The sequence below is a fragment of the Triturus cristatus genome, chromosome 4_1, assembly GCF_964204655.1.
Source record: "Triturus cristatus chromosome 4_1, aTriCri1.1, whole genome shotgun sequence".
Classification (NCBI taxonomy): Eukaryota; Metazoa; Chordata; class Amphibia; order Caudata; family Salamandridae; genus Triturus; species Triturus cristatus.
Window position 1 is genome coordinate 524,259,158 of NC_140585.1, and position 23,320 is coordinate 524,282,477.

At 44.0% G+C, this 23,320-nt stretch overlaps 1 protein-coding gene across 4 annotated transcripts in view; it reads right to left on the minus strand.

Moving 5' to 3' along the window:
- The window catches only part of ITPR2 (inositol 1,4,5-trisphosphate receptor type 2), a 1,506,646-nt gene that overhangs the window by 1,079,035 nt on the left and 404,291 nt on the right, over positions 1 to 23,320 (minus strand). For all 4 annotated transcript variants that reach the window (XM_085652787.1, XM_085652785.1, XM_085652786.1 and 1 more), the window contains exons 4-5: positions 19,306 to 19,392; positions 212 to 370 (exon numbers count right to left, since the gene is read on the minus strand). In XM_085652787.1, the coding sequence (XP_085508913.1) occupies positions 212 to 370; positions 19,306 to 19,392 (246 nt within the window). The remainder of the gene's footprint in view (positions 1 to 211; positions 371 to 19,305; positions 19,393 to 23,320) is intronic.

The window sequence follows — 23,320 nt, forward strand, 5'->3', positions numbered from 1 at the left end:
CTGAAAAGTAAGGTGCATGCCTCAAAAATGTATACAATTAATATATATATATATATATATATATATATATATATATATATATTTAATGACAGCAGCATTGAACAAAAATTGCATTTCTCATGAAAGTATAGTGTACTAAGCGTAATGCACAGATTCAACCTAGAATATATTCAATTCCGTGTATGAAAGCTTAGTTTTAGAAGACACTTACATTGTCACCTTCACTCCTGAGTTTCCAAAATGGCTGAATGTAAAACCAGGAACCTTCATTCCCTGCAGCATCTAAGGACACTCGCATAGCATTTTTCTCAAGAAGAGCTGGCAATCTCTTGTTCACTGTGAGGTATTTGTTGCTTTTTATGTGAAGTAACTGCAATAAAAAACATTAATGATCATTTGTATTCTACAATTCATTTTGCGACAGACTTTAACAAGTACTCAAATATTGGCCCAGATCTTGGGTAATTAGTTGGCAGGCTTAGGTGGGCGAGTAGCGAAATACCTTCACACATGCTATCACAAAACTAGAGTAAAAGGTTGGTCAGGTACCCATCTCTAAAGCAAACCAAAGTCACCTTAACGTTTTCTTGTCTCCCCCATATGTAGCCTGGGCCACGTTCATAGCTTACCTTAAAAGAGGTACTTTGGTGGAAGAATCCAGATTTAACTATCTCAATATATGTCAATGGAATCAAGTCTATGCATTTAGTTCATATTTGCTATAGAACACACATGTCCTCATCAAAATCCCTAAATTCAGGGGGTAATACTGCATGTTTTCTTCCATGCTGAGCAGCTCACTCAGAATACTGAGTTTCTCCCTGACAAATTTAAGCAGGTTGTTTTTGTAATGAATGAATGCACAGTAAGAATGATGTTACTGATGAAATGGTCAGTAGAGACAAATGGAAGAAATGTACACGTGATGATGACACTTTTGCTCCCCTCAAAGAGTTCATTAGTAAATGGTGGCTTAAGAACCTCAAAGATGTCCCTGAGAACCGATAGCCTTTTTGGATTGTAAAAGACGAATTATCTATTATTGGTGAAAACATACATAGGTGCAACAGAATATTACCACCCAAGGGCATGTATAAACGTATTATTCAAATTGCTCACGAGGGTCACCCTGGCAGAAGTTTAACCAAGAGCAAGATTAGGAATGATTACTGGTTTCCTAACATGGACTCCTTGTCAGAAAAGATGGCAAAGGATTGCTTAGCCTGTGGATCTAGTGATAAGACCAAAATCACTCGCAAAGCTCCCCTCCTCCCCATTCCTGTTCCTTCTAAACCGTGGGACAAATTAGGACTTGACATTATTGGTCCTCTCAATCTACCTAATTCAGAGATTCATGTTTGTTCTCATCGATTATCATTCTCACTGGATCTGCACCAAATACGTCACTTCTATTACCACTTCGACACTTATTGAATTCCTTAAGGACACATTTTTTAGTGAAGGGATTCCTAGCACCATTGTCCCCGACAATGAAGTTCAATTTACTTCTGATGAAATGAAACAATTTATGAACACTTTGTCTATCACTCATGTAAAATCTCCAGTCTACTGTCCTAAGGCCAATGGATTGGTCGAAAGGGCCAATAGGATGATAAAACACACCATCCAATTGGCTTGTATCTCCAAAGAGCCTGTCAGGGAAGCCATAAGAAAGATGTTGTGGTCCTACCATACTACTCCCAATATTGTTTCTGGAGTTTCTCCATTTACTTCTCTCAAAGGGAGGAATCCAGGTTCTAAGTTAACTCCTAACTGGCTTAATGGAGGCTGTCCCGTTTGGAATGACAGATCAGCCGTTGCAGAAAAAGTTGCTGACCACCAATCCATGTACAAATCCAAGTATGATCAAAAATGGGGAACAAGCGACACAGATAGGCACATAGGTCAGTGGGTAGTAATCAAAAGACCTTATGTGGGTCATTCTAAGATTTCTTCCTTCTCCAAACCTTTGAGAATCAAACATGTTAACAAAAGCTCTGTGTTACTGGAAGATGGAAGCACTTGGAGCAAGGACAAAGTGGCGATTTGTCCTAAAGTATACACTCCTGGATATTCCTCCAATAGCCAGATCAACTAAAGATGTCAGGAGTCGTCATCCACCTTGTTGGCAAACTGACTATGAAATGTAATTTATTCTTGATTGAGTATCCTTCCATTCTTGTATTGTGATGTTTCATTGAACATTACTTTGTTTCTCTTTTTCCCTTGCAAGGGAGATGTGTTGTAATATACTTTATCTTTACCATGTGCCTTTCACTCCATCTTTCCCTCTCCCACCGCCTTTTGCCCTGTTGGTATCTCCCTCCTTAGAACCCTGTAGTGAAGCTTGCCTTAGAATGTTGAGACTTGGCTTGTCAGTTGGTGCCAGAGAATCAGGATAATAAACATCTCTACTTACCTTCCTGTGTCTTCATTTCCAACAGTTACCACACCATTTGAAATCCCTATTCAGACGCAACCCCTGATTTTGCACAAATAAGGATTACTGCAGCCTCCGAATGAAGGCACAACTAATTTACAAAGAGCATTTGATAAAAAGAGCTCATCATGTTTTTACAGTGAATGTCAAACCTATGATGTCCAAAGAATTGAAACATTTGTGTGGCAAGAACAGAGAAAGAAAGTTAAGGACAGGGAAGGGAAAGAGGTAGGGGAATGCAAAGTTTAAACCAACATAGGGAGAATTCACTGTTATTAAATTCCATTTGCAAGACGAGTCACTTTTCTTCAATGAATTTCTGAAACCAATGGGGCTTAAAATGTCACATGAAGGCTCGATACAGTAGCAGAGTTTGTAGTGCTGGTAGGGCAGTGCTTCAGATACAGAAAGCTAGTCCCAAAAAGGCCAGGTTATAAACTAAAGTTCCAAGCATTAGCATGCATTTGCTACTAATATTTAAAAGATTCTGTAAATATACAGTTTTTCAACTAGGAAAGGGGGGGGGGGAGGTTTGGCTGAATGAGCTCCAACAAGGTCAAAAATGTACCCAACACGTACCTGGGGTTGGTTGTGCTCCCATACGGAGTGGGCTTGACCTAGCATTCAGGATGCATTGCGTGTTTTGGGACGAGCCTAAAACTGATTTGCATGTGTTTGATCCTTCTCTGTAGTGGTATGGTGAGCAAAATTCCAAAAGGCTGAAAATTGTCCCATAGTAAATACCTGTAGCTGACATTTGTTCTAGCATTCAATATCTAACTCTTTGTTTTTCTTAGCTTTGTGTGATATGCAGGCCCATTTGACTCTGATTCCAGTTATAAAGAGCCAGGGCAGGTTCCTATCTTTTATTATTAGAGTGATGTAATTCTATCATTTCGTAGCAGAGGTGAGTCGGGCTGCCGCATGTGGGTGGCTTCCAGAAAGTACGAACTGTTGCACTGGTGAAGCCAAGATGTGTTTTGATGTTAATATGAATTATTAAGCTATACGGGAGATGAAACCTTAATCTTTTGAGGTGGTGTAGTTTGAAAATGTCAGATATGCTGATCTGCTTGAAGATGTGTTTTACTTTAGGGTGAGGGACTCCTATCAATTCTAGAGATTTTACAAGAGAAGCATGATCATTCTGGGCTATTATCAGATAAAATTTCAGCCTGATTTAGCAGATATGGACATTTTTTTTTTATAGGGAGTAGTTAAATAGAAAATACTTAGTTTCACTGTGGAGTTTTTTAACCACTACAACACAGGCCTTTCAGTGTACTGTATATATATATATATATATATATATATATATATATATATATATATATATATAAAGAATGGTTTCACTTTAAAAGACAACACTTTAAGAACGATTACAAAATATAACTGAGAATAAGACAAATGAAAAGGTTGCCATGTAACAGACAGAAAGCACATGAAGTAATTCAACAATAGCACTGGTTACTCGATAAAGCGGTTAAAAACTGCAATGAAAAACATACTCAGTGCATGGGACTGTGATATGGCAAACGTGGTAGGGCAAATTATCCTGCTTGGACTGGGAGAAGATTAAATTCAATTGAATTACAAGGAGGTCCACAGTAAAGTTGAGCCACCCGAACCTGCTGTTAAGTCAGGTGAAGCACAAGAAGTCTATCCCGACCATCAGTGTCTGATGAATATCTGGTTACAAATACATTTGTCCTTTCCGGATCGAGGCGTCAAACTAGATCCAGAAAAACTTTAGTAGTACCGCTGCATGGCAGTAACTGGTGGTGGGCGGCTCCATTCCAATGTCATTCCCCTGCGGAAGTGACACATGGAGCCAGATATAAGCGCCATCTCAGCGCTAGTGTATCTACGAAGGTAATTAACTTGTGCTCCTGATAAATACTTCTAACCACATATTCCTCTCCTTTTGGATACTAAAGCAGTACCTCCCACGTGGAGAGACTGAAGTGCCTCAAACTAAAACGGACCTTAGGAACAAGCAGGTAAAATGTCCATTGTGATGGACTTGGCTGTCTTGACAGTAATGCTTTTTGAATGTGAGGACTGACCTGTGGCAGCCTACCACATTTTTAGAGCAGGCACTCTGCATGCCAATGCAGTGGAAGCAGCATTGGCTCTAATGGAATGGGTCGGCAATCCTTTGGGGGTTTCTTTTTGGCCAATGAGTAGCAGATTTTGATTCTGAGCACGATCCAACAAGAAAGACTTCTCATTTGCACTGCCTTGCCTTAATTTGATCCAGTAAACTCAAGAAGAGCTGATTGTCCACATAGTTTTCTCTAGAACAAACATTATAAAAGCCAAGAGTTTTTTTAGAATCCAACCAAAGGAGTCTCTACTCTCTTTTAGAGGAGGAGAGGTAGAGCTAAGAACTTTCAATCAATCAATCAATCTGGATTTGTAGAGTGTGGCTAAACGCGTGAGGTAATTCAGGCACTGGGCACCTACTGCTATCAGTCAAAGAGCCAGGTCTTCAGACCTTTTCTGATTTCTGTGGGAGAAGATACTGTTTGAAGGTAGATAGAAAGGTTGTTTCAGGCTTTGGCAGTGAGGTAGGAGAAGGAGCGTGCTCCACTGTGATCTCAACAGATCCAGGGGATGTGGGCGAGGGCAGCAGAGCACAGGTGTCTAGCGGGTGGGTAGTAGTTCAGGCGGTGGTTGATGCATGTCTGTCCTTGGTCATTGAGGGCCATGTAGGCGTGTATTAGCATCCTGAATTGGTATCTTTTCAGTATGGCAAGCCAGTGGAGGTTCCGGAGATGGGGTGTTATGGCATTAGGACATGTACGATGTGCCCACAACATGCTTTCCACAGCACTTTCTATCTCCATCTTGTTCTGAATAACCCACTGAATACATTCCATTTAAGTCACATTTATTTTTTCTACTAGATCATTGGCCTGAGGATGGTAAATGCAACTCTTGCTGAATAGAGTTATTTTCCCAAAACAACTTCATTTCCATTGAAACTAACTGGACACCACTGTCTGAAATAATCTCCCTCTGACAAACTTCTCTTAAAAACAGTTTCCTTAAGCTTCTTAATACCACCGCAGTGGTGTGTTCTTCCATGAAAAATACTTCCCACCACTTGCAAATCTTGACATGCACGGCAAAGTGCTGAACGGACCTATGAAATCAAGAGCCAATTTTGACCACGCTCCACTTGGAAGAGTACTAGGCTGAAGTGGAAAATTTCAGTGTTTATGCTCTTATCACTATTAGTGCAAATAACACATGCTCTAATGTTTGAAAGAATCTCAGTATCCTTTCCGGGCCACCAATAATTCTCCCTGATTTTTCTTTTGGTGATGGGTTGCCCCAGATGACCTTGGTGACCTAACGAAATTATCTCCGTTCTCAACCCATAAGGTGGGATAAATTTGTCTTGCCCAATGATCCCTGATAACTGTTCCAATGAGAATGTTCACTAAAAGGTTGTGGTCTGTTTTAAGAGTACATTTTGTGCCCCTGGTGAAACATTTAAAACATTCTACTGCCCAACAACAGACTAGCAACTCTTTCTCTATAACTGAAAAAGTTCTCATGATCCTTTAATGACCTTGACACAAAACGTAGTCACTTAACTACCAATTCTACTAAATTGGGCTTATGTCGCACCCAAACCCTCATTACACCATCAATCGTGATGACACATTCTTTAAATGGATCAAAAGGCACCAAAACACCTACAGACCCAATCTCTCTTTTAAGTGAATCAAACTCTTCCTGAAAAGAGTCACTCCAATCAACCACCACCTTCTTTTTGAGCAAATCTCACATGCTGGCTGTTTTAGCTGAGAAATTTCCTATAAACTGTGCATAAAATTCACAAAGCCCAAGAAATTATGCAATTTGTTCCTCGGAACTGGGTTCAGGTGCCAATGTAACTGCATCAACTAAACTAGGCCTTGATTCAACTACTTTTTCTGAAATCAAATACCCCAAGTATTCAATACTATGTTTCACAAATTCATAATTTTTCACATTGGCTACAATACCATGCTTTTGCAACCTCTTTAACACAATATGAATCAATTTGTCATGACTGTCAAAGTCACTTCCTGCTACCAGTATATCGTCCTGGAATGTCACCACTCCTCTTATCTCCTGTGGAACATTTTCCAGCACCGTCTGAAACACCGATGCCAGTACAAAGGGCATCCTCGTAAACTGAAAAGCACCAATCCATGAAACAAAAGCTGTAAAATGTCTCGAAGATTCACTAATTCCACCTGATGGTCTGCGGATGCTAAATTGATTTTACTGAAGACCTTAGCCCCCACAAAGATGGTGATGATATCATCTATACGTGGTAGAGGATGTGAATCTACCCAGATTACATTGTAAATCAATACAAACTCCCAATTGGCCATTCCTTTTCCTCGCTATAACCAAAGGAGAAAACCAAAATGATGATTCTATCGGTTCAATAACCCCATCTTCACACATTTACTTTAGTATTTCTGCTAACTACTCATGAACACTAAATGGTACATTTCTTAACTTGTACTTTACAGGCACAGCACCACTATGGACCTTAATCCTGTGCTTGAACCCTGTAATGCTCCAAAGTTTGTCACAGAATACATCTTCATATGTATTCAACCAAACCTTCTCATGCTGCTAAACGCTGCATTCCTTACTTTTTGATTTACCTTTAGTTACTAATGAAACTTGTACCTTCCTCCCAGGTTTTAAAGCGATACCAAAAAATCCTCGATGATACCATCCAAGTATACTAATACCTTTCTTAGCAACATAGACCTTCCCATGTATAACCTTATCCTTGTATTGTATGATGAATTAAAAAAAATCCTGTTAAATCAATCTTTCTCCCATCATAACAAACAGGATTTCTGTCAGGAAGCAGTAATTTTCTCTATCCCCATGTATTATGAAACAATTCATCAGTACGCATAGTCATTCTGGCACCGGAGTCAATCAATGAATTAAGAGCCTTATTGTAACATACTCATAAGGATCTACACAATTGGCTTCTCTGCCCCGTACAACTAAAATAAGATGATCATGAGGCTTTGATCATCTCCGGACTCTTCACTAGGCTCTCCTTGCTGGACCGAGTTGACTTTATCCTTATTTTTTGGAGACTGACAGACTTTAGCATAATGACCTACTTTGTTGCAGATTCTACACTTAACATTTTTAGCTAGACAAGACCGTCCACTGGGTACATTCTTCGAGTAACCTCACCTATAACAAATGTTCTTTTGCCCAGCAAAACCTTCCTTCTTGCTTTCATATTTTTTAGCTTGTTATTTTGCCTTTTTTTTTTTTTTAAAAAACCTTTATTTCTTCAAGAATCTGGACACAGCTATTCAGCCGACAACCTGGAGGTTCGGCAGCTTCATTAGGAGAGTATAGAGAATCGTCCACAGTACATTGAAGGAGCAGTGAGAAGGTTCCATTTTTAATAATTACAAACACACAACAAACCCCAGCAAGGCAACAACACTGAATGCCCACGGTGGTAGCCCCTCAGGGGGAGCCGGACCCCAATCGTCTAACGGTCACAGTACTATGATAAGAGGAAAAAGGGGGAAAAGCAGAGGCCCAAGAAGTCAATTAACCATCACATCTACATACGGAGCTGGAAAGAAGGTCAAGAAGAAAGCTGTTCCTTGGGGGGATCCAGATCAGGGGCAAGACATATTCCCCCCCTGTATTGGTTCCACTGCCCCCAGATGGCATGCCACCTCCGAGGGCGGCCTCTGGCGCAATATACTGTCTTCTCCCTGAGCATACTCCAGTCCATATTTTCTTTCCACGCAGTTAACGTGGGGGGCCCCCCGGAACCCCACAAGCGCGCGATGTCCCTCTTAGCAACCATGTTACCCAGGGTCACCCACTGGGTCTGTGCCTCATCATGGTCAGTGGGCCCCCAGACATTCAGGAGACAACACCGCGCCTCCGGCTGCATAGCAATGCCCGTCACCTCCCCCATCACCGCATGAACTCGCCTCCAGAATTCCGTGATGACACCACATTCCCAGATGATATGTAGGAAAGTACCCACCATACCGCAGCCCCTCCTACATAGGCCTTCCTCAGAGAATCCCATATGAACCAGTCGCGGCCCCGTGAACATACACTCGATGCAGGATCTTAAGCTGCACCAGCCTCAGACGCGACGGGATCGCAACCTCCTTAGGAGAGGAAACAGCAGACTGCCAGTCCTCATCGTCCAACTCGAGTCCGTCCCTAGTCCACTGGTCCCGCAGCCCCAGTAGCACATCAGCCCGAACATTTATCAGTTTCTTGTAGATGAGCGAGATCGTGCTCTCCGGCATATGGCCATCAAGGATCCGGTCCTCCAAAGGAGAGGACTCAGGCACCCTCTCACCCTCCACAAGGACTGACCGCAGGGCATGACGCACCTGAACATATCGGAAAAACTCAGACGCCCCCAACTCATACTCCTTCTGCAACTCTTCAAAGGACTTCACCCTACCCTTAATCAGCATATCTCCAACCCTGGAAATGCCGATCAAATCCCATTTATCAAACCCTTTCGTATGCCAAAGCTTACCCAACCTTTCAGATTCAAACAACGGGGCAGCTAAGGTGAGCCTATCCTTCCAACTGTTGCATGGCTAAACACTTATAAGGTCCCAAAGGCGAGACCTATTGGCTATGCCAATGCTTGTTGTTCTTGAAATGCATGATTATTCTTTCACCCCAATGACATAGCTGTTAAAGACGCATTGTATAAACGGCAGATACCTCAACTTGAAATTGCAAAAATGGGTTTTAAAGAAATCCTTATATCTATCTTATTTTGTCCTGGGTTTGTGTTTCTAATCTAATAAATTATTACAATGAGATGTGATTGGATTTTCTAATACGAGTGCTTAGGTGGACCAGGGCACAGAGCACTTCATGTCCTCAGAGAGATTACAGTGAAGTCCAGTTGACCTGTTTTGAGTACGAATCCCATCTATTTTTGTGTGAGCGGACTACCGCTGATGGCTGAGAGAAAACTGGTGGGAGGGAAGGCTCTTTATTTACTGGAGGAGATTAAGTAGAAACTAGAACATTGCATCAAGAAGAAAATGCATTGCAGTGGAGGTCAGGGGCGTCATGCATACCGCCCGCACCCCACTTTAGAAGCTTGAGCAGGTGGTGCGGGCTCAACATTTAAAAAGATGCTTATGGCTCTTTTGGTTTTTATCATTGACAGTGGTCTCTAAACAAATGCCATAACTATCACTGTATGAGAACAGTATAATGGAGCTGTGGGGTGGGAAACAAATGGAACTAAGGGAAGGAACGAAGGAGAGGGAGGGGAGGGAGGGAAGGGGAGGGGAGGGGAGGGGAGGGGAGGGAGAGGGAGGGGGAGGGGAGGGGAGGGGAGGGGAGGGGAGGGGAGGGGAGGGGAGGGGAGGGGAGGGGAGGGGAGGGGAGGGGAGGGGAGGGGAGGGAAGGAAGGAAGGAAGGAAGGAAGGAAGGAAGGAAGGAAGGAAGGAAGGAAGGAAGGAAGGAAGGAAGGAAGGAAGGAAGGAAGGAAGGAAGGAAGGAAGGAAGGAAGGAGGGTGGATCGGGTGGGATGGATGGTCGGTGGGATTGAAGGATGGTCAGTTGGTTGGATGGTCAGTCAGTTGTTTGGATGGACAGTCAGCGGGATGGGTGGGTGGGTGGCTGGTCGGTCAAATGGATGGATGTTCGGTCAAATGAATGGGTGTGTGGGTGGTCAGTGGAATGGATGGATAGGTGGGTGATTGTGGGATGGATAAATGAGTGGGTGGTCGGTGGGATGGATGGTGGGATGGATGGATGGATGGGCGGATGTGTGAGCGGAAATTTGGGTGGGCGGATGGATCGATGGATGGCAGTGGCACAACAAGTGTGCCTTGGGCTCCAGTGCCAGCAAGAAACATACACTCCCAGACCAGTGGTATGGTAGTAAAATAAAGCAATAATGAGGGATCAATGCGTCCCAGTGCAACTGCACCTGCTGCACCATTGATAGCCTCACTCCTGGGAGAAGAGTGAATAGATGGAGAGATGTGTGGACAGGGAGAAAGATGGATTGATACAAGGATGAAGAGATGCATGGATGGATTGATTGAAAGGAGGCAGGACAGAATCATGGATTGATGGAGAGATAAAAATGACAGAAGGGGGAAAAAAGGAGATGAAGAAGAATGAATGATGGAAATAAGGATGAATGAATGGATGGAGAAAAGGAAGGATGGAAAGGTAGATAGGTGGCCAAATTCAATGAAACTGAGATGTGAACCTGCCATTTGGCCACATTGTTTTCAATTGTCTCCAGAGTTCCTTTGGGGAAACACCCAAATGAATACCAAGTGAAGTTGCATCAGTCGCTTACTCACTGCCATTCAGGATATGGTAAAAAGTTGCGCATATTAATTGTTTATGGCTACTCTCTGTTAATACGATCTCCGTTCAACCACATTTCCATAAAACCTGAAATAAAATGCAGGAATACTACACGCATGAACATGCCCAGTATGTCATTGAGGGACCTGGCAATTGTGGCATTCTATGTTAATGGAGATGTTACACTGTGTCAACTCTTCATAATACTAGCAATATACACCCACAGTTTCACGTATAATATTTAATGTAGCTCATCCCTGCCAACTAGATGATTTATCTTTGTTGTTGCCTATCTTCGTAAACACTGTGTCAACTGTTACTAGTAAATCTTTCTTTTTTGGGTCATATGCCCCAACAAAGTGACAAGTAGTTTTCAGACAACGTTGACCTCCTATACTGTAGAAAGGGGGAAAGCCTTGCCAAAGTGGCCAAGGCATTCAGAGACCACAACTATAGTTAATTTAAGCATTGAGGAGTTTCTACAATTCCCTCTAAAAGCACCATAACAGTCCATTACTTACGAGATAATCGCATTCCCTAACCTCAAATTACAACCCTCTGTATACCAACTTCAAACTAAAAAGTGAAAACCACAAAAGGCCAAAACACATGATCAGTGGGCTCATTTTCCCTCTCTCATTTAAAATTGCTTCTTTAATTCTCTTGAATAAATGGTTGTGGTGTCCAGGCCAACACCATGTGTGTGTTTGCCAGTTACAACTTGTTAGAAATGGGATCTCTGGTTGGCTAAGGCTTGCGCCAAAGCCAGGTAGAGACCACCACTCTAGTCAGGGCAAGGGAGTTTCACGCCAAAGATAACCCCTGCTCACCCCCTTGGTAGCTTGGCACGAGCAGTCAGGCCTATCCCAGAGGCCATGTGTAAAGCGTTTGCGCACGCACACAGCAACAACATCCCTGGTACACCACAAAAGGAACTCCACACACGGTTATATCAAAAATAGCCTTTGTATTCTCATAACACATTAGAATAGTTCTCACATAATATACATGGTGCCACCTGGCACTAGGTCATATTTACAAGGGATTATATACACCTGACAGGGCCCACTGGACCACTGTCAGAACCACCACCAAGCGAACTTAGTAAAAGTAAGACATATCATAAACGTACAACCAGTAATCACTGGTAACCACTGTACTCCGCACCAGCCTGTAACATAAACCACATTATGCACAGTATCACATTAGGCACCAAACACATTGTGCGCCAACCTCATCAGTCTAACATATTAGACCCTAACCTCCTAAGTATCACTCACATTAGGGGTATACTCACAGTAGGAAATAATCTCACTGGCATAAACACATTATGCACATAATCTCATAAATCTAAACACATTTAGAGGCATGAATCATTGTAAGAAATCACATTTCCTAATATCACATAAATCACGGACCCCCTGGCCAACTGGCCTTCTCAAAGGGGCTCAAATGCCTTGTGTCCAGAATGTCAGGGCTGCTGCCTATGCAGCAGAAGTCATGAGCGCGCAATTGCGCAGATCTAAACGTTGCAGCTGCCCACTACTTGCTGGGCAGCTGTGATGTAAGGAAGGCCTGCCTCTCCAGTCCCACTAGGACTCGATCACAACCTGTGGCCAACGGAGCATGGGCCCCGCAGGGCCCTCAGGACCCCCACTAGGGTCCTAAAACAACAGTGCGTTTGTTGGAGCCACACAGGCTCTGGAAACAACATGGCCCCCCAGTCTCACTCAGGGACTGCTAAAAATAAAATGTCCTCCTCGCTGAGGCTGCCCACTGCCAGGCGGGGCAACTGTAAAACTTGCATGGGCACTACAGGCCCTCAGTACGACCACCAGGAGGGGCCGGCACTGACAATATGCCTCAAAACCACCCCCCACGAAGATAGGACAGAGTCCCACTCACCGGGCTCTCTGGAGGACTCCTCACGATGCTCTGTCTCCTCCCTTCGCCGGTGCTCATGCCGCAGATCTCCTCTGGTCTAGGTGGCAGGCACAGGAGAGCCCCCACTCCTCAGGGGCTCTCTTATCTTCGAGGCAGCGGGGGCAGGCACCGGCAATGTGCCTCATACCACCGGCGCCACATTCACCACACCGCGGGCTCTCCCTTGCTCACGGGAGCCCCGCGTCACCAGGCCTCCTCCTCTTCAGGCGGGGCTCTCTCCCGCTCATGGGAACCCCGCCGCACTCTTGCCTGGCTTCTCTTTGCCCGGTCCCCCTTCTTGGGACCGGGACTTCTCTCTGCATACGCTGGGCTTCCGGGCCGCTTTCTCCTGGATGGGGGAAGGCGGAAGGGACACCCACGAGGCCCGCCCACAGGCAGGTGAACGTGCCCGACTTCAGTTTTATGGCTCAGGCGTGATTACCTCGGCTAACGCTAGGTGGGCACCCGCTTTCAGACACGCATCCATGTGGGGTGGGCACTGGCTCACACCATAAAAACACGGGGCAACTGCTACCCAAAAATATGCGGGGTGGGCTCCTGACGAACAAGGGCATAAACTGCGGGGGAATCCCTACGCTGGGGATTCCCTCCCTCTCCTCCTGCAGCGCAGCGCTGCAAATGCCAGATCCTTTCCTCCAAAGTCAAGCGCTCACAAGGCGCTAGAAGCAGGCAAGTGTCCTGTAGTAACAAGAATAAGTCCAGCAAAAAGTTCCTGTAGAGATCAAGGGCAATGCAGGGCCCAGGGAGGCAAGGCCTCATGGCAGCCCCCCCCTGGGCCCCAGCAGCAGCACGCCCCAGCAGGATCAGCACACCAAAGTACAGAACATTTTTATGGGGTCACAGCCCCTATATTTATATTACAAAATCCCTTTGTGTCCAGTGCAGGGCATGGGGGAACCAAACACAACAGGTTCAGGGGGGATTTGGAGCACTTTCTTTTCCCAGCTCCTCTTCCCCTTTGTCAGGGGGGGGCTCAGTGATCAGACACACCACAGGGGGCGGACCCAGTATTCACTAGGGAAGCACCAGCCTATTCAGAGTCAGGGGATTACTCCTCCCACCACTCTTCCTCCAGGTGTCCCATTCAGCTCAGCGCTGACTCACCCTGCCCCTACTGGAGCCACCCACACCTCTCAGCTCCTGTCACTCACAAGCCAGACATGCAATTCACATCAGGCAGGCAGACACATAGCACACAGAAATGACAACTTTTGAAAGAGGCACTTCTCCACCAGTCACCATAAATCTGCGCACACCATTGCGCAGAATTTATCCTCACGAGTTTTATACATACTAAAATCGACCTTGCACTCCTCTCATACCAGGAATTACCATGGACACACTTATCCCCCATGCATTCCCATGGGAGGGCAGGCCAATCTCACCACATGTACACAGAGAGCGCACGCACTTAACACTGGACCACGGTGCTAAAGTGCCCAGAGGCCTAAAACCACTACCACTATGTCAGAGCATCAGGCAAAAAGTTCAGGGGTGAACCTGCCAAAAAGGGCCAAGTCCAACACAACTCTTTTAAAAGGGTCAGGGCCAGCAGCACACACAGTCAGCTGCCATATTAAGGAGCGTTTATGCTGCTCACCTGTTGGGACTGAATGTTGGCAGCCAGCTTAAGAGCAGACATCTCAAGGATGATGAACGGGAAGCGGCACCCCCTCCCCCCACCCAGCCTCCCCCATGTTGCTTGGGCAGGACAAAGTTGGTGGCAGTCATTTAAAATTACTCTTCAGGGCCTCATTGCTTTCTGCTAGAACCTATGTCGAGTCACCGCAGGCTTAACAGGCCGATTTGCATTTGGCGGCCTAGCTGTCCAGATTGAGCCCTGTCTGACCCCTGGACAGACGGGAGCCAAAGGGCTATCCCCCCGGCTGCTACATTAGCGGCAAGGGAGGCCTGAGCAGGGCACATAAACTTTTTCAAAAGCACTCACCTATGAGGAATGAGCTTTGTCGTCTTTCGATTGGTGTGACCTGCATACCAAGGATAAAAGAAGTCTGGAGCTGGGTCAGCTGATTCAGACACCAATATGTGTGATTCTGACTGTCCAGAGCCCATCAGTATTGGTGTTGAGAAGTGGCACTTTTCTAGCATCTTCATGACAATAAAGGACATCTGAGGTGACCCGTGGTCCGGATCCGAAATCTCTATATCCAACAGACATGACACAAGAAGAGGCATGGATAATAGTGTATGCGGACATTGAAATCCAGAACATGTTGAAATTAAAGTCATGACTCAGGAGACTGTGATGTATAACATCAGACTGCTTTCCAAAAATGAGGTTGAGCTGGCAGCACTTATATGTCGAGTCTCTAAGAAAAGCCAAACCTGAGCCCTGCGCTGCGGTGTTTATTGTCAACATACAGAATAAAGTGGAACCTCTAAAAAATGCAGGGGTGGCCTCAAGAATTAGCTGCAAAAACAACAGTTGATGGACAGAATGCAGAACAATGTCATACATTCACCCCAGTACAGAGATCTGGGCCTAAATTAATCGTTTTTTTGCTCACCATGCCGTTCCAGTTTGAACCCAGCCATATGCAAATCAGTCTTGACCCTGTGCCTCATGGGTACAGTTCAGCCCGAACTGTCAAGCCAGGTCCTCCCTGGACTGGAAACAAACATCCTACGACCGGTTTCGGGGTTTCACCCCTCTTCAGCCAGGATAGCTTGAATCCAGTGGCATGGAGAGCATGGGACCCACGTCTGGGCATACCCTTCCCACTCGGGAAAAAACGCTGGATTAAACCCAGATCTGTGACTAGGGTGACAGTTTGACAATGTTCACCATTCCGTCCATTATCTTTTTGTGTTGCATTTTCACCCTAAGTAGAAAGGGTATGCCCAGACGTGGGTCCCGTGCTCACTACGCCACTGGAGTCAAACTATCCTGGCTGATGAGGGCTAAAAGCCCGAAACCGGTCCTAGGATGCTTGATTCCGGTCTAGGGAAGACATGGCCTGGCAGTTCGGTCTGGACTGTTCCCATGAGGCACAGGGTCAAGACTGATTTGCATATGGCTATGTCTGAACTGGGGTGGCGTGGTGAGCAAAAAAACGATGGATTAAACCCAGACCTTGACTGGGGGTGCATGTTTGACAATATTCACAATTCCGTCCATTATCTTTTTGTGTTGCATTTTCACCCTAAGTGGGAAGGCTATGCCCAGACGTGGGTCCCGTGCTCACTACGCCACTGGAGTCAAGCTATCCTGGCTGATGAGGGCTGAAAGTCCGAAACTGGGGTGGCGTGGTGAGCAAAAAAACGATGGATTAAACCCAGATATGTGACTGGGGGTGAATGTTTGACAATGTTCACCATTCCGTCCATTATCTTTTTGTGTTGCATTTTCACCTCAAGAATCAGCTGCCAGAGCGTCAGCATTATTCCTTACAGTGAACCTGTGGATGGGAACTTTGTTTTACAGAGTGAAATGGAGAGTTTGGTGGAACTAATGAAGCACAATTTGCAGTTGGGCGTGTCATTGGGCAGGTGACTAAAACACCATGAATGCAGGTGGGGAACTAGATAACACAAATCAGAGTATGTATCACAAACAGCCTCAGGCAAGAGAAACATACATTTGAAGGCAGGATTGTTCATGTTTTCCAGAAGCTGAGATATGTCACATTGTGGCGCAGACACAAACAACAGATTATTAAAAAGGATCTGATCTCTTTGCTGTGCCCCAGCATTTTCTTGCTAAGATCCATATTCAACATGAGGGGAAACACTATTTCTTCATCAACCCTGGGTTGGCATGGGGGTTGCCTCAAAGGAGAAGAACTGATGGTGGCAAAACTGCCACCGACTCTTGACTCGAGATGTTTCATGGTCCACTCTTGTTGCTTTAGGAAGCTGAGCATCCTGGAATGTCTTTGATCTATATAGTGGAGGAATCTGTGTTGTGTCATTGATGTTGTAAAATTAACAAACGAATGTTGATAGTTTTTTTCATTCCGAGTCTCCATTGCACGAGTACTGTCATGTTCCCTACTTCTCTCTCGTTACCCCACGAAATCTGGATTGTAGACTCTGGCTATATTGTGCCAGAGTAAAGTATTTCTGTACACCCGAGTAGCACTATTATCCAAGCAAGTTGTGTACATTAGTGATTTTTGCTCCAACCTGCTCAGAGGCTTCAAGTGTGGGACGTAGTGCCATGGATGTTTGATTGTGATGCTCTAATAAATAAAGATTTCAAAAACAATTTCATTTACGCAGCCTTTAAACGAATATGTTTCGGTTTAACAGACATAAAAGCCACCCACTTTGAATAAGTTGGACGTACTTTTGTTAAGGTGTAAATGACACACTTACTGCACACTACTGAATTCTGTTTAATGCTACCTGGTGATCTGAACATTGCTTTTGCATTGGGCAGCTCCCATAGTTTGGGTTACAGTTGCTGGAGGCAGACTTTTCCTTATCAGCTGAATAAGAGAACTACAAAGGCACTCGCTCCAAGAGCTCTTGGATAGGTTTGTTTTATTTTCTTACATGCCACACTGCCTTTGTTCAACTAAAACTCATGCTGACGACAGCATATTGTGTGCAATGTTTTGCAAAAACCTATTGCTGCATGCGTGGGCCTTCTGTAGTTGAGACGCATTGGTGGCAATGCCAGTTAAAGGATCGGTGGCAATGCCAGGTAAAGTATTAAGGTATGTCGACAAGGAAATGCTTGGGCTGCTTGTGGAGTTCCTGGAACTTGTTGGCATCCTGCGTGTCTACTAGTTTGACGAGGTTTAATGAATGAACTGTGTTATAATCCATTATGATCAACTTCCCATCAAGGGTGACTATGAAGTCTATGTGGCTTTATTTTTCGGATGTTGTACCACTGAATGAAATCAATTTCCCATGCAAGAGGCACAGTGCCTACAGAAATGTGCACACAAGCCTCATGCTGATATTCTGGAGTGTTGGTAGCTTATGTATATTGATTGCTTTAATGCCATTCAGAATTACCTACATTGCCAGATGTGTAGCTTTCTGTGTAAATGAGGCCATCATGAACATGTAAAATGTGCATCTGTCCCAGCTCATTCTCGGGTGTCTTCACACAAATTGCATTTTGTAATCAATAGACTCTTTACATCCATACCTCTAGTGGGCTCAAAGGTACTAGCAAAAATGTTCACCGAAACATCTGGGAATATGCATTCATCGGTCAATGCTATAATCAAACACCTTTTTGTCTGGTCATTGGCCTGAGCAGGTTTATGCACCACCACACTTGTTGCCCCCTTGACACTGCATCCTGGTGCAGTGGGGTCAGCACAGTTTGAGATCTCCTCTCCAGGCTGCAGTGTTACACTGTAAGACTGTCTGATGTTACCAACATGGTACTGGCATGCACTGCCATGTGTTCTCAACCATGGAGCTTTAATTTATTTAAACATATGCATTCCTCTACCTATGATATGTGCTTGCACGGTGTAAGTGAGTAACCATTGCAAACCTTCCACCAACACACAACTATGGAGTCAATAAATCAAAAATACCCCTTACGACATGCAACGAGCCCACCTCTGATAACCCTATTTGGGCTTTCATTGTACATCCAAAAACATTGTATGCTTTGCGCAAAAACCGCACAGTCATAATCAGAGCCAGAGGGTGCACACTAGACAGAATCCCCTCACCATCATTCAGGTAACACAGAGCCAAAAGCCATGCTAAATAAACTGCCCTGTCCTATCTGCAACAACCATCATAAGACAGCAGCCAAGATTGGGATGTGTATACAAAAGCCACTGTGTTCTGAGCGAACAATAGAGCTCTCCAGAGAAAGAAAAACGTTCAGTCCCTTGGTACACACATTCAAACACAAAAGCACACAAGAAACAGCCTCCCTCCATTGTACTCCATTTACTTTCACCCTTGCTCAAACCAGCCATTCAACCCTGAACACTGCACAAACTGCACCCAACCAACATACAGTCCCACAACAGACACGATCAAATAAATGATGGTTCCCCAGTCCGAATGATTATCTTTGCCATTCGACAATTAAAGGTGATATGTGCTAGTAATAATAATGAATGGTGTGAATAACATCAGGTCATGAAAAGTAGTGATCTGATTCTGGTTTCATTTTGTGATATTCTACTTTTCCAGGCTATGAACGGATTTACAGCTATACTTGAAATACCCAAATAATACGGTTTTCGCCCCGCCATATTCTGTCTTGTCACTGATGTTAGTTATATTACTTAACAGGTCATAAGGCTCAGCACCGTGAACCCCGAGCATGTGTTATTGAATCCATCCATCTGGATGCAGCACAGTTGTTTCCTTGCATCTTCAGCTAACCTGTGGTGTGCTCACACGTCAGTGCCCAAGTGCTGCACCAGCTGCACCAACCTGCCCAGGAAGGCAGTTTCTCATGACCAGCAGTGAAGGCCCGGATGTTTGTGTGCTGCATGTATGCAGATGAATACACAGTACTATGTCGCGCCCCGTGAAACCATGAACATACGTGCTCTGCCTTTGCATGCTCTAACCTTGCAACCTACCTGGATGACATTGCTGTATTTCACTATTTCACCCAAGAGCTTCTTGTTCTCAGATTCATTTTGTTTTTGTTCCAGTTCTGCCGCATGCTGGAAGAGAAATATCATAACACATCATAAATATGATTGCAATTCCTAATTCTAGGAAGAAGGACAAAAAACAAGCATTTGTAACATCAAACAAGGAAGACACAACAGTAAACTTTATGAAGTAAGTATCTTCAAGACAAGCTCTACCCACATCATTTTGTAGTAGACAATTTTGTAACCATGTAAAATATTTCTCTAATTTTCAAACTGGAATCAGTGTTCTGGCATCAGTTTAGGATTATCAGCACAAGATAAGGAACCAAGAGGCAAGCAGGAGACAGGGGTGACAATTCATAAACACACAAAGCATCTACTTCAGCATCATAGACATACAATAGTTGTTGAACCCAGTGTACCATATCATAAGGGTAACCGCCCAGCTATGTCTGGTTCAACAGGATTACTATGGGCACATGCATTAATAACTGTGACCAGCAGTAGATACTATATCGTAAAAAGTATAGGGTACACCTCATGCAAGTATCCAAGATGGCAACGCTCAACAGTCATTATGTCACAAAATTGCGGCCATAAAGGTACAGATAATAAAACCAATACATAAACAAAAGGAGCAGCATTAAAGAATTCAGGACACGTCCTACAGTTATTTTAAAGAAGACACTAGATACGGTACATTCCAATTGTAAGATGCCTAAAACATATATAAAAGGGCCAATGGGTCTCATACGAAAGACAACAATTTGTTTTGTTTTTAAAGTTGAAAATGAGATCAGATCCTAACATGCATACATGAAGGAGGTGGAGTAGTTATCTTGTGCCATATTTGTTTCTAACCCACAGTGAAAGGCAGACACATTTCTCAGTGCAATGCACATTTTCTCATTCTCCAGCCTTTGCAATCACTCAAAAGCCTTCTTATGGGAGCTCACATGAAAGGAGCACAAATTAGGGCACAGAAATTGTTTCCTCGCAAAGTGCAATCTTCTTTGGGTGGCAGAGTTATAGCGCAGACATCCAGGCAGTGGTTCTCTGTAGACTATACACCCAGCAAAAGCAATTATCAAGTGCAATAGGCTAAATCGTAGTTGTGTCAAATATGCAACTGAACAGTTCTGTCAGAGGCACACGCTTCTTTCTCATCACAGGTGATCACCCATACGTCCAGGTGTGAGGGACTGCGAAGCTAAGGTCTAGTCCGCCCAGCTCGACTCTAAATGAATTCCTTCGTTAATACTAGTCAGAGATATGATATTTACTCAAGCCACGTCCCTGCTTTAGTGTCGGCCTTCTGTTCACTACGGTATACAAACGTTCTCAGTCTGTCTCAAAGCGGTTTAAAAAGGTGTCCCAGAAACCATCCACACTTTACGCAATGTGGTAACTAGGTACATGGTTACAAGCACTGCGCGTGTTAGATACGTCTAGCCAACATGTTTCGTTGCGTCTTATATCCTATTTGCCAATAGGATACCAGCAAATAATGCTAAATAAATATTGAGATCAAAACAAAATCTATTTGTGTGTTTTAAATACAAATAAATGAACAACCAGTGACGGATTGGGCAATCGGATGCATGGCCCCAGTGCAGGGGGGTACGTACCCTTATAATTACAAAAAACCTTTGCCGCATTGAACGCAGCAGTAAAACCTGAAAAGGACGGTGGCTCTAACTATTATTCCATTTTCCAATGCAAGGGTCTGACTTTGGAGTCCGGGAAAGGACCAACGTACTGGAGCTCAGAGGAGGTGCAGTTACTAACTGCACTCTCAGTTAGTATATTTGCATAATATATAAGCGTACTGCTATGATTTTTTTGCTGAACACTGATTTCTTTGTGGCTGAATGTGGTGTTTGGAGTGGTTTGGTGGATGCTTCTATAGATGTGGGCAAATGATTAAATGAGTTTGTGGGGGAAGCTCAATCGATTCATTTGTTGGAGCCTGGGTTTAATTGTACATAAATGGGCTGACTAAATGAGAAGTTGGGTGGTTGAGAATGATGGATTGGTTTGGATGCATAGCTCGCCTGATGGATAAATGCACCAGTTGGATAAAAAGTCTGATGTATCTGTAAAATGGAAAACAAAACGTGGGTGCTGCTGGATGAATGTGTGGATGGATGGAAAGGTGGAGGGCTAGAACTTGTTAATTGCACAATTCAAGGCAGCACGCCAAGTGCTTGGATATTTGTCGGCACACACAGTTCCTATTAGAAGGCACAAGTAAAAATGAGTAAACAGAATCATTTCCTGGCCACCTCCCAAAGCTTTCATTGGAATGCGGGGTCCCAAAATTAAGCTTCAGTGATTTTGGCCACTAGAACACACTGAAAACCATGTTGGCTTCAGTATTTTCTGATAAATAGATGGGTACCGGTGGTTTTAGTCAAGTATTGTAAGAAATCAGTCGAATTTCACCAGGAACTTGTACATACACACAGATGAAAACGCTCACACGCTCTGTTTTGAAAATCTCAAAAATATTGGTTATTTTACAAAATATAATGTTTTCTCTCGTAGTACTCCGACCAATCCACATCATCCCTTTCTTTTGCCCCATAGGCCCCTCTCATGCACCCTGCTTGTCGTATTAAGTATTTAAACAATGAATGCCCCCCTAACCCCCAATCTTACTGACCAAGTTAAGCCCCTGGTTGGCTTCTCCGCCTGATCTCAGCTTGGAAGGGTGACAAGTGTTTGCTCATGTAGAAAGAGAAGAGATTTAATAGGATGTGCTCTGCAAGTGAAGAATGGGCGCCTCGCCACAAAAGAAGTTTATAGCGAACCAGTTTTCAGCTCTACCGAACAGTGGTACAAATTCCTAAACAGCAGAACTTTCCCAGTTTGCCCAGTAAAAGCGCAATTTCCAGCCATTTACATACCCTTTTGGAAAAAGGTTTAACAGGACTTTTTGTCGTTCATTCTGTAATGAGACATATCCCCACTTTTTCTTTTTTGTTTTCAAACAGTTTTATTGAAATTTTATGCATAATAAAGACCAGAACGGTACATGGGGTGGCAACTAACTGTCAGAACACTACTATACAGCGTCAAACGCGCGGGGTAAAATCCTCAAATCTCCACTTTTTATTAAGGTGTAGCTGTGCTGGAATTGAAGTTTTTCCAGATATATTAATTCATGACTATATAAAAATATTTTACCGTCCTAGCAGCATCTCGATTTGCCTACAGAAAGAGCGTACTTGCCCTTGAAAGGTCCTCCAAAACAAGACCATAGGCTCGGGTAGCATCTCCGATGCTAAGCTTTTCCCATCTGTGGAGAATCTGCAGGAGTTTGACATTATTCTGGCCTCTCATGCTCTGAATAAAAACACAATGTCTTTTCTTATTACACCATCTACAACAGTACTTGGGCGAAGCTGCCAATAATTCGGTCATTATTTTGAGTTTGGTGCAAGGAATGGAAATTGGTCGACTTTTTATTTTGTCATGTTTTCAGCCTCCCTAAGAATAAGTAAAAATGTTCACAATGGTGTTGATAAACAATAAGGAAATATTCTTGTAAACCTTCAGGTCCTCACAGTCGCAAAACCTATTCTCAAAAAGGGTTTGACATAAGCCCCAAAACTGCTTACAGGTTTCAGAAATCGCGGTCTGCTGGCTTGGACTTTTTTAGGGCCGCATAATTTACAGCTGCGGCTACTGGAATGCTTTTCTTCCATTCCCTCTTGAAAATCTCGGTGTCGGCAAAAGAGAGAACATTCTACTCTACATTTTAATGCGCTTTAACTTCCATTTCTCCCCATCACTTTCTCAGAAACAAAACTGTCTGCAACCTGCTTCTACTAGAAGAACTCTTTTAGGGAGTTTTCCAAATCGTTCAACCATATATTTAGTGCCGTATACAATCCGAGATCCAATGGACGCTTTTACTCTGCCACATCATGTCAGTATCAGTAAATGCGTCCAGGTTTCCTTCCTAAACATTCTTTACATTGCCGTCTTC